The sequence below is a fragment of the Octopus bimaculoides genome, chromosome 18 (assembly GCF_046866305.1).
Source record: "Octopus bimaculoides isolate indiv1 chromosome 18, ASM4686630v1, whole genome shotgun sequence".
Taxonomy (NCBI): domain Eukaryota; kingdom Metazoa; phylum Mollusca; class Cephalopoda; order Octopoda; family Octopodidae; genus Octopus; species Octopus bimaculoides.
This window is the reverse complement of record NC_142945.1, coordinates 33,197,245-33,210,255: the sequence shown is the minus strand read 5'-3', so window position 1 is coordinate 33,210,255 and position 13,011 is coordinate 33,197,245. Positions and strand designations below refer to the sequence as shown.

Sequence of the window (13,011 nt, the reverse complement as noted above, 5' to 3'; positions counted from 1 at the left end):
TTCATCTTTTGTTTTTTTGTGAATTCTCCCCCTATATATATATATATATATATATATATATATATCATGCAGTATATTTGCCACTTAAATGTGGCTAACTCTTAAGGGTGGATGCTGCTGTAGCTTGTAGCCCCAGGAAGACACCTCCTCCAGCTGGTTATTGACACACTTTCTGTGCCCTTTCAGTATCTGCAAAGGAAGCCATCCTTCCCATCTCCAACCTGACATGATACACACGGACCCGAGTTTCTTGGTATTGCCCCATCATCAGCGTGTGACAATCACTGGTTGGCGATGTAAAGTGGTTCCCAATGCAAATATATATATCCTTTTTTCAGTGATGAAAAGTCGCTGATCTCGAAAAAGAGTAAATAAGCAATATACCTCATTCAGAGATTTATCATTGTTTGTTTACACTTTTTCGAGATCAGCGACTTTTCATCACTGGAAAAAGGATATATATATTTGCATTGAGAACCACTTCACATCGCCAACCGGTGCTCGTCACTCATCTGTGTCATTATTCTCCTGCTATGTTTAGTGAGTTAAACTGTTTTTTCTATTGTTGATCTTACATTGATGGTTTGTTGTTGAATTTCATTGAACATTGAACTTTGAATGTTGTGCTTTACGTTTATTTTCGCCCTGCAGGTTGGAAATATTGTTTTTTCAACTGTGCTCCTTTTGTGAGGAGAGAAATATTTTTGAACTGTTTTCCCGTTAAAGGAAAAATTAATTGTTGTGAACTGTTTTCCCGTTAAAGGAAAGACTATTTTTTTGTGCAAAAAGTGGCAAATATACTTCACGTTGTCATGCAGCTACTGTTTATACCTCATTCAGAGATTTATTATTGCTTGTTTACAGTTTTTCGAGATCAGTGAATTTTCCTCACTGCAAAAAGGATATATGTATTTGCATTGGGAGCCTTTCGCATCGAAGATCGGTGATTGTCGTACGCTGACAAAGGGTAAATATCCAGAAACCCGGGTCCGTGTGTATCATGTCAGATCGACGATGGGAAGGATAACTTCCCTTTGCAAATACCGATAGGGCACAGAAAGTGTGTCAATAACCAGCTGGAGGAGATGTTCTCCTGGGGCTAAAAGCTACAGTATATATAAAGTAACAATATATATATATATATATATAAAGTAACAAACCAAGGAAAAGAATTCTTTGAAAGGGGTGTGTAAAACATCCAATTCACTGGTACGTCAGTTGAATATCACATAAGTATGGGTATAATGCAAATTACAAACAATAATTGTCAATTGAATCTCTTTGTTAATTTATTGTTTATATATGTGGTATGACGTCAGTGTATGGGGAGGCTGACCGGAAGGGCGAGTTGACAGGAAGAGAAAAAAGAGCAGAGGGAGCCTCAATCGAGATTCGTGCCCTTTCCAAACGGGGTCGTGGTCAGGAGAGGATGTGCCAAGCGAGGGCCTAGGTTTGGGAGAAGCAGCTGCTATTCCTAGTGTTCTTTGGGTCGGGGCAAGCTTCAAGGATTGGATACCGCAAGACAGACTCGCAGTCGACGACAGGAAAACTGAGGTAAGGCGATTACATCTACTCGCACGCATACACCACAAGCTATTTCGGCCTCACGTGTAGAAATTCGCCGTGATGGCAGCCAAGATTAGAATCGCCAACGATGTGATCAGGGCTTTTAATGGTGAAGGAGATGTGATGGCTTGGATGCGAAAAATTAGGCTCGTTGCTAAGCTGCAAGGAATAAGTGATGTGGCGAGTCTCATGACGCTATACTTGGAAGGGAGCGCCCTGACCCTGTATTTAGAAATGGACGAGGAAGAGAGGCTAAGTGCGGAGAACATCGAATGGAGATTGAGAGAAGCGTATACGGAGAGCGATTACGCTGCCTTCGTTAAACTAGGAACTATTAGATGGGGGGGGAGAACAGGTGGATGAGTACGCGGCGGAAGTGCGTAGACTGGCCACCCTGGCTGGGTTTACGGGAGAAGGCCTGGACAGAGCGGCGTGGCTGGCGTTTGTGAATGGATTTCCCGACGACGTAGGGATTCGATTACAGCAGTTGCCTGGCGGGAGAAAGATGGCGCTCAGCGAGCTAGTAGCACAAGCTCGCGTGTTGACACAGCACGTCGGACGGAAGCCGATAGCGATGGCGGCGACGGAGGCGCATTGCGACAGACGACGGCCTGAGAAAGGCGTGAGGAAGCCTACCGAGCAACGACAGCGGCCGTTCTCGGGCCGGTGTTTCAAATGTCAGGGGCCGCACATGGCGAGGGAATGCGCCGAATCGGTGCCCGTCTGCTATCAATGCAGGAAGACTGGGCACATCGCCCGTGATTGCGACCAGGGAAACGACCGTGGGGAAGTTGCTGCCTCTCAAACTTTCCCCGCAACCAAGTAGAGTCGCTTGTGGAGGCGCTGCCCGTGGTCGAAGTCGAGGCCGAGGGGTAGAAGTTCAAGGCCCTCGTGGACACGGGTTGCACGACTACCCTCGTGACGCCAAGTGTGGCGAAGAAATGGGATGGGACGAGTAGCGTCCGGGCGGTCGACGGTAGAGAGATCCGTTGCAGGGGCAGCTCCAGTCTGGAGATAGCGTTACCGAGCGCGGCGCTGAGGCTACGGGTGATCGTGATCGACTATGTGATAGACGGGGTTGATGTCGTGTTGGGGATGGACGCTATCAACCGTCTTGGTGGCGTTAGGATTGCAGGAGATGAGGTCACGTTCGGAAGCGTGGGGGCATCATGCGCCGTGAGTCGGGACCGCCAGGGAGAGCAGAGCCCCGTCGAGGACAGCGCCGCTTACACCATCGCAGACAAAGATTTTCAGGCGGCGTTTGATGGTCGAAGATGGACGATAGAGTGGCGATGGAAGGACGAGCCCCCACTACTAAAGAACAGGGTGAGCTGCTACCAGCATACGTTGAAAGGTCACGCCGGTGTCGAGTTCGACGAGGAGGTAGAGAGATGGATCAAGGAAGGAGTCCTTGTCCCGTGGAAAGAGGATGTGGTGAGTGGAGTGCTGCCTCTGATGGCGGTGGTGCAGCCGACGAAAGGAAAAGTCAGACCGGTGCTGGACTTTAGGGAGCTGAACGACCATATATCGTGCTACACGGGAGGCGAGGCAACGGACGTTTGCGGTGAGACGTTACGTGTGTGGAGACAGTCGACCGGGGCAGCGACGATCGTCGACTTGAAGTCGGCATATTTGCAGCTCCGTGTGAGAGACAAGCTGTGGCGATACCAGCTGGTGCGGTACAAGGGCCGGACGTACTGTTTAACCAGGCTGGGTTTCGGGCTGAATTCCGCTCCGAAAATTATGGCGATGGTGCTCAAGTCCATCCTAGGGAAAGAGGAGAGGATAAGGAAGGCCACCAGTTCCTACATCGACGACATTTTGGTTGACGAGACGGTAGTGCCAGCCACCGAGGTAGTGAGACACCTGGAGAGGTTCGGGCTGATTGCGAAGCCGCCTGAGTCGATGGTGGGGGGAGCTGTGCTGGGGCTGAAGCTACAAAAAGACAGATCGAGCGAGCTGGTGTTCCGGAGAGGAAACGAGATCCCAGAGCTGAGTTCCAGCGTCAGCAGGAGAGAGTTGTTCTCGGTTTGTGGTAAGTTGATTGGACACTACCCGATCGCTGGTTGGTTGCGCATTGCATGCAGTTACACCAAGAGACGAGCAGAGGGGGAGAGTTGGAGTGACAAGGTGGGAGAGGCGACGGTGGCGATGATGCGGGAAATTCTGGAGAGAACGAGAGCGGAAGACCCAGTCAGAGGAAACTGGTATATGCCCAAGACGGAGTGCGGGACGGTTTGGTGTGATGCTAGCAGTATAGCAATAGGGGTTGTGTTGGAGATCGAAGGTGCTGAGGTGGAGAATGCGGCCTGGCTACGGAAAGCGGACGACTTCAACCACATCAATGTCGCCGAACTAGATGCGGTGCTGAAAGGGGTGAACTTGGCCCTGAGATGGGGGCTGCGCTCGATCGAGATCCGGACGGATTCGGCCACTGTGGTCGGCTGGGTAGGAACAGTAATTACCAGCGAGAAGAGAGTCCGGACGAAAGGTGCCGCGGAGATGTTGGTGAAACACCGCCTAGGAGTTCTGGGAGAGCTGATCGCCGAGTTCGGACTGAAGCTGAATGTGGTTTTCGTGCCTTCGGAGAGAAACAGGGCTGACGCACTGACCAGGGTGAAAAGGGCGTGGCTGGAGGAACCGGAGGAAGCAAGGAAAGGGATAGCGGCAGCGTGTCGGCTAGGTGACTCCGAACTGAAGGAGCTACATGCTATGCACCACTTGGGGGTGGATAGGACCCTGTATCTGTCGAAAATGATTGATGTTGACGTCACTAGGAGAAACGTCAAGAAAGTGGTCGAGAAATGTGACAGATGCCAGTCCATTGACCCCGCCCCGGGTGGGCATGAGCAGGGGAACCTCTCAGTAGAGCGCTACTGGAGGAGACTGGCTGTGGATTTGACGCACTACCGTCAGGAAATGTATCTCAGCATGGTCGACTGCGGGCCGGGCCGGCTGGCCATTTGGAGGGAGCTGAGGACAGGCATTGCCGATGAGATTGCCCGCATTCTGAACGGGATATTCTTGGAGAGGGGTCCCATGGAAGAACTGCTAATGGACAACGGGGCGGCGTTTCATTCGGAAGCGTTGGGAGAGATGCTTGACCGGTGGAAGGTGCAACGATTATTTAGAGCGGCGTATAGGCCGAGTGGCAACATAATCGTTGAGAGGCACCATCGGACGATCAAGGCCATGGCTGAAAGGGGGCACATTTCATCCCTGGAAGCGGTCTACTGGTACAACATGTCTCCCCGATCCAGACAAGCAGAAGAGTCTGTGCCGCACAGAGCGGTGTTCAAAGATGAATGGAGGCATCCCAGTAAGACGCCGGAGTTCTGCGAGGAAGAGAAGGGACCCGCCGGCGTGAAAGTAGGGGAGGAAGTTTGGGTCAAGCCGCCGAAGGCACGCTGCACATCACAATGGGGCAGGGAAACAGTGACAGCGGTCAATTCCAGAAACAATGTATCTGTGGATGGAATGCCGCGTCACGTGCTGGACCTGCACAGGATAACCACTTCGTCGGATGAAGAGCGCGATGGACAGGAGCTACCTGGCTTGAGAAGATCTCGATGTGTAAGGCGCCCGCCCGGTTGGATGGCGGACTTCGAATTGGAGTAGGGGTGAACATGATCTTTAAGATCAGGGTGGCGTATGGTATGACGTCAGTGTCTGGGGAGGCTGACCGGAAGGGCGAGTTGACCGGAAGAGGAAAAAGGGCAGAGGGAGCCTCGATCGAGATTCGTGCCCTTTTCGAACGGGGTCGTAGTCAGGAGAGGACGTGCCAAGCGAGGGCCTAGGTTTGGGAGAAGTAGCTGCTATTCCTAGTGTTCTTTGGGTCGGGGCAAGCTTCAAGGATTGGATACCGCAAGACAGACTCGCAGTCGACGACAGGAAAACTGAGGTAAGGCGATTACATCTACTCGCACGCATACACCACAATATATATATAGATGAGCATCTTTCAATTTCAGTCTACAAAGCTATGGTCTGCTATTGGTTATATTAGAAAGGTTTTGTTCCATATGCCATATTGTGACAGGGAACCTGAATAGGAGGAAAATTTTGTAATCACATAGCCATGCATGTTCATATATATATATAGGTTTGGTGACGTGAACAGAAACATAGCACTCAGATCATGAGTATATATATGTTTTACTTGTTTCCGTCATTAGACTGGCCATACTGGAGCACTGCCTTGAAGAAGTTTTAGTCAAATGAATTAACCCCAGTACTTATTTTTTTAAAGTCTGACACTCATTTTATCAGTTTCTTTTGGTAAACTACTAAGTTATGGGGACATAAATACACCAACACCAGTGGTTAAGTGGTGGTGGAGGACAAAACACAGGCACAAAGACAAAGACACACACTCACATACACATGTATATTTATATATGTATACAATAGGTTTCTTTCAGTTTCTGTCTACCAAATCCACTCACAAGTCTTTGGTTGTCTCAAGGCTGTAGCAGAAGACACTTGCCGAAAATGCCATGCAGTGGGACTGAACTCAGAACCATGTGGTTGGAAATCAAGCCTCTTATCACAAAGCCATGCCTGCACATTTCTTCATATATTTTCATTATTGTTAATCAACAAAAGTTACAGATGTTGGTAGGTGTAGAGCACATCTAGTATAATAGTCCTAAGCAAACAGCAGTGAGGGAATAAAAGGAAGCAAGGGATATCAGTTTTGATTATTTAAGTGATTGCTAATGAAGATCAATAATCACAAGTTATAAATTACAACTAATAAAATACATTCAATCATATTGATCAAGGACCATATTTTATCTGTTGTAATTTATAATTGGTGGTTATTCATTGATCTTGGTTATTAATTACTAAAATGATTGTAATGGATACAAAACAAATGAAATACCGACATCTTGCTCCATGTTGTTCAGTCATACAAGGTGCATGCACTATACATGTTCCTCTACCAAGTTATATAAGAGAGGGTGCTTAATGTGGACACTATCAAGAACTACAACCAATATGGTAATCTGTTGTGCACCTAGTACATCCACGTGCATACTCACATATCAGGTACAAACGAAAAGAAGCCCACATGTGTGTGTGTGTGTGTGTGTGTGTGTGTGTGTGCATGTGTGTATATATATATATATATATATACACACATATATACAATCGGTTTTATTTTTTGATTTGGAAATATTGTACTAATGTTTGTTCATGCAAAAACATGAAATTTTAAAACACTGACTTTATTTTTCAATGCAAAACATCAAAATTACATAGTGTAGACATAGACATATTTCCAAACACATGAACTCTCAGGTACACACACACACACACACACACACACACACATGCATACACGCATGCACAAATGTAGGCATACACACACACGTATATATACACACCTATATGTTTAATATTTCATAGAACTTCTTATCTTCCTTTTTGGCACCCTAAGAAAAAATGCCCCATCTTTTTTTCATTATTTTCCCCATCCTAAAAGAGGTCACCATCCTTGAACTCATGTCTCATGCCAGTAGCTATACAATCATAAAAACAATAAATAAATGTTTAAAACATTCCAAATTGAAAAGAAATCCCTCCCCCTTCCCTCTCACTACCTATCTATCTGTCTGTCTATCTGTCTATCTATCTATCTATCTATCTATCTATCTATCTATCTATTTTTCTACCTATCTATCTCCATTTCCTGCAACCTCACCCCCAAAAACAAAAACAAAAAAACAAAAATAATGTTCTCTTCTAAACAATACAAAAAATCACATGATTTATATAAATGAACAAACTGTTTGCACATTCACAGTTTTATTTGACAAGTTCAAAGATGAACGAAATAATGACTAAATAAAAACATCTTTTTCCCAAATTCTGGTGACCTCCTCTTTTCTCAATATTCAATATCTGTACACCACTTCTAACACTCTATACATACATATATATATATATATATATATATATATATATATATATATATATACATATATACATATATATATGTGTGTGTGTGTGTGTGTGTGTGTGTGTATAAATACAAAATATAGGGGTGTTTAGTTCACAGGTGATCTAAACGACTGGGTATGCTGGGTAAGTGGTGTAACAGATAACCAGGGCTCCAAGCTCATAGCCAAAACAGGAGTTATGGAACCATTGTAGATTTCCAATATAGTGAATATATATTTGTTAAAGAGGACAACAAACGCTAAGGTAAGACAAACAAACATCTCAAGTCATATTACATGTTTCTGCGATATCCCAAAATACGGGATATTCTGTCGTTGGAGACAAATAGGGAAAATGTGAAGAGTATAGATTAAGGAAACAATGATATAAAGGACTGGTGAAAAAAAGAAATAAGGAAATTAAGAAGAAAGAAACAAAAATGTTCAACTTTCCGATAGTATAGATGCTAGTCTATAAGTCTTTAGGTACAATCCTATGTAAATCTAGGTATGATTATATATATATATATATATATATATATATATATATATATATATATACACATATAGTTGAAATTTACAGAAAAACAAAAGACAAAGACAGGTATATAAGCAACAAGCCAAGCAGGTGTATTAGTTTGATGCTCGGGTAAGTGAGAAAGTCTTTTATGTTTCAAGGCTATGCTCTTCAACAGAAAGGAATAAGAGGAAATAAACAGAGAGAGAATAAAACAACTTCTAGATTTAGCAATCAATCATGGCAAATGGTTGGAAAAAGGTAGTTGGACAGGAGAGCTAGGAAGAAAGGGAGATAATAAAGTACTGGTGATCCCAAAACAAAAGTGTACGTGTGTGTATCTGAGAGTGTGTAAATGTCTGTGAGTAGATAGGTGCTAGTGACTTTGATGTGTGCATGTGTGTGCGTAAGTGTGTGCATCTGTAATGTGTGAGTGTGTGGATGATGGTGTGAAGGTGTGCAGACGATGGTGTGTGGTGTAGGTGCTGGGAAGTGGTCAGTGCTAGAGTGTGTGGAGTGGTGTGGGGTTGTGAAGTGGGGTGTGGAGCTGAGAAGGTAGGGTGTGGGTTTAGGGTGAGGATATGTGGGTGGGATGTTGGGGTGGCGGTGGAAGTAAGGGTGGGGTATGTGGGAGTGGGATGCATGGGGGTGATGTGCGAATGGAGGGGATATCAATGAAGAGAGAAGGTGAATATCATCATCATCCATCATTTTGAATCCGGGTTTTGTCCCCATTAACGGGGATGGCTGGATCTACCTCAATGCCATAGCAACCACCCTCACATCATCTTGCCATCTTGCCATCTTGCCATCTTGCCATCTTGCCATCTTGCCCGGTTTTGGGCATCCTCCCTTCTCAAGCCAACCCTCCCAATCTCCTCCTCCACTTGTCCTCTCCACATTTTCCTTGGTCTACCTCGCTTTCGCTGCGCATTTACCTCAAACTCTAGTAGCCTCTTCAGAACATGTTCCTCATCCCTCCTCAACACATGCCCATACTACCACACTCTGTTCGCCCTTTGCCTGCTGTTCCACTGATTCCTCCTACCCCAGCATCCCCATCAAGTCCTCAGTCTTCCTCTTATCAAACAGCCTCGCACTACATATTTCTCTCACCATTGCTCTCTCAGTCCTTCTCAAAATTGATATCTCTCTCTCTCTCCCTCAACTAGCATGTCTCACTCCCATACAACATTGCACACAACCCCCATAACACTTTCTTTCCGTCTTCAATGAGAACCTTTTCCCATATAACAACAATTTTAGCCAGTATTCATAGGAGAGCTGATTGAGGAAAACCTCATGTTTCTAAATCCCCTTTAATCCATTACACACACACACACACACACACACATATATATATATATTTACTGAAGACATTGTAAGTATCAAGTTGAAACAGTACATCTGTTGTTCTTTCTTTGTCTTGAACTGGTATTTATAATAAAATGGCTAAATGCCTGAGATGAACTGATTTTGAGATTCTAATTTTCTAGACTATTAACTTTATCTTTAGATGGTTTTAACGTCTAATGTGTATGTATGCACACATGTTTTCATGTTTATGATTGTAAAATATAAAATTTGTAAAGCTTTTAAATTTTACTGGAAAATCAAAATATTTACTTCAACTTGCTATACATTCTATTGAAGTAGTTGTGTTTCAAATAGGTTTTGTGTTTTTGTATTTTTAATGAGCTAACTTAATGAGAAACACTTATCATCTTATCCTTTATAAGCCTACAATGACAGTGCAACACAAAAAACTACATATATAGTTCACATTATAGTGGAAGTTTTGAAATGAAATAGTATTTCCTTTTGAAAAAGTACAGGCAGAAGTAGTGGGTGGTGGCGAATTGCAGAAGTGAAGAAGTGTAGACGGAGAAAAATATTAATTGCAAGAGAAGTGGAAAAGAGACATAGCAGAGTAGGGAGAGGACAATATCTCTATAGGAGTGATACAGTGAGTGAAGCAACTGCACTTTAAAATGAGATGATATACATTCTACAAGTTTAGAGGAGTAGAAAATGATGATGATGATGATGATGATGATGAGTGGTGGTGGTGGTGGCGGCGGTGGTGGCGGCGGTGGTGGCGGTGGCGGTGGTGATGATGATGATAATGAAATAGCAACAACTGAAGCAGAAGGAGGAAGAGAAAGTGGTTAGAGTACAAACAGAAATTAAGTCAGAGTCCTTGAATAAGTTAAGAGTAGAGATAATGATGTTTTGAAATCCTATAAAAATTAAAGTCAATAAAAAAAAAAACACAATGTTTTTTTTTCAAATAATAGTCAGATGATTAAAAGTAAAAAATTATAGTGTAAATTTAATTTCAACAACTGTTAAATAAATTCAATACTATGATATATTTGAAGTGAAATGTTAAAACCTAACTGATGAAAAACATTAAAATCAAAGACATTTCACTACTGAAGTTCTTACAACAATCACTGAAATTTTTTATACTCTATATTTTAATGATTCTTAAGAAGATATCAATGAATCATACTGTGTTAGTCTAGACATTGTTTACTCAGTGGAACATTAAAAGAGAAATATAAAAAGAAAATTAATCTCTTTTATTTAACATTTCTCCATGGTTTAAACAAGGAGGCTATAGGGTTCTTCCTCTTTTACCTTTCATTTTCATCTGATATATATATATATATATATATATATATATATATACATATACATATATGCATATATTGACACACATACATGTGTGTGTATATGTATATGTATGCATATATATATATATATATATATATATATATATATATATATATATTTATATATATATATATATATATATATATATACATATATATATACGCACACACATTCACACACACACAAACACACAGAGAAAGAGAAGGAGTGAGCAGAGTTTGTTGATGAATTCAGTGAGTTGACTTCTTTCAAGTTGTAAAAGAATCTAATTTTTCAAGCAGCTGCTCTTCTCCTGAAGGGAGGGTATATCAAGGTTTTATGTCGTTGATCACAAGATAGTGAATTCAGAATGGAACAAAGTTAAGGAGGGATATGAGGTACGGGCAGCAAGAGGTGTTGTAAATTATGCATAGTTTGTGAGGTAAACATGGGAAGGAAGTAAAGAAGGGTGATAGAGGAAGGTCAAAGTTTGTAACAAGATTAAGTTTGAAAAAATTGGAGAAAGCAGGTGAGGTCAGTCAAGTGGGAGAACAGATTGCATAAAGAATGTGCAACAAAGAAAAGAAGTGATAGGCAAAAATATAAACCCAGTATCAAAAGATGCACAGGGAAACAATATAGGAAGAAGGAAAGGAAAAGGAATCTACTACAGACAAAGCCTTTCTTTTCTGTTAGACTACCTACGATTCCATCATATTTCTAGTTTATTCATGGTTTACACTGAGTCACTGTGTAGCATTTCTACCTACTTCTTTGTATATATGGAGTATATGGTCACTTTCCAGATAGGAAAATAGTTGTGTTTTCTTTGGAGCTAAAACTTTTGTTTTCACTAAGCTAGATTTACTTAGAGGATTCCCACTTCTAAGTTTTACTTCCACATTTAGAGTTTCTTCTTTAAATCTTGAGAACTATGTCATTGGGACAGAAATTATTACAGACAGTTGGACTTAAACTTCTTCTTTATACCCTGAGGCACAACAATAGAGTAAAGAGAACTGAACTCTGATGATGCCTGTTAAATTAATCACTGACCTCATTGCCAGTTTTAATCCTATTAGTGGCATCTCTGTACAAACTTTCATCTGCACCTTATATTTTTAGCAACCATCAAACTACAATGTCGAACCCTATCAAAGACCTCCTTCAGCTCAGAATATTTGTGCTAAAAACTTAGCACAAATATTCTTTTAAATGTCTCACTAGCAAGAGGGTACCCTGTCTTGGTAGAAACCTAAATTGCCTCTTATCTCAGTTAATATTCTTCCTAATTATTTGTACTATGACAATTTCCATTACATTCATAATTTGGCCCACACACTAGTTTTATGCTGCTTTAGCTCCTTCTTTGTAGAGCATTTTCCTTTACTCTTATTGCAAATGGTGATGATACTGCTACATCAGTTGTTTCGAATTATCTCTTCTTGTACTACTTGATGGCCCAGATGCTTTCCTTGCCTCTATATCATTAAGCATGTTAGTTTTTATTGGTCTTTGTTTTGCAGTTCTGTATGATATGTCATAGCATTGTCCTAACATCTGACCTTGTCCTCAGGTTGACAAATAGCTAAATGTTTCAGAAACATATTTTTATAGGGTTTAATATTCAGAAAACCTCATGTGGAAAAGAAGATTTCAGAAAATATATAATGTGTGACATATATAGTATCTGCAACAGAAACAAAAACAAAACAGGGTGGGCATGAATGCAAGCCTTTGATTCTAGATCCACTTGAGACAAATTTGAATTCAGAATGTAAAACATTTAAACCACACACTTTAATGCATTTAGTATTCACTCCATCACTTCTGTTAATTTGCTACAAAAATACTTTTCATATTTCAACATCCATCATTGACAAACTAATGAAGGTCAAAATTACATGATCTCAGCACTGGACATACTGGGGATTTATCTCCCCACTAGCAGGAGTGCATTTTTCACCTAAAACCAATATGAGTTTCTCATGGTAGCTACTGCAGTATAGTTCATTCTAACAGAATATCCACATTTAAGTGAGGATAACTATTTCCATGTTTTATTTTGGTTAATTATAGTTTAAGGTGTAAACCTATTACAATCTTTGAGACTGCAGAAAATTTCTATAAAATAAATATTGAAGAACTGTTACATGTTATTCCATTTATACACACAAATGCTCTGGACTATCATTACTAGTACTTTCTAGCATTTTCTAGGCCAACATTACTGAGTTATCTACAAATTTTTTTCTCATTAATCTTTGAAACATTCCATTAGAATTTTTATATTTCTCTAAAAATAAATAATTTTCCAATAAATTC

General features: G+C 41.6%; 1 protein-coding gene across 1 annotated transcript; it reads left to right on the top strand.

The window, feature by feature from the left end:
- The first annotated feature begins 2,873 nt into the window (after window positions 1-2,873).
- On the top strand, window positions 2,874-11,901 carry LOC149132040 (uncharacterized). The gene is made up of 2 exons (XM_089365542.1): window positions 2,874-5,139; window positions 11,812-11,901. Exons 1-2 carry the CDS (start codon window positions 3,022-3,024, stop codon window positions 11,899-11,901), a joined length of 2,208 nt encoding a protein of 735 aa, XP_089221668.1. The 5' UTR covers window positions 2,874-3,021.
- Window positions 11,902-13,011: the final 1,110 nt, after the last annotated feature.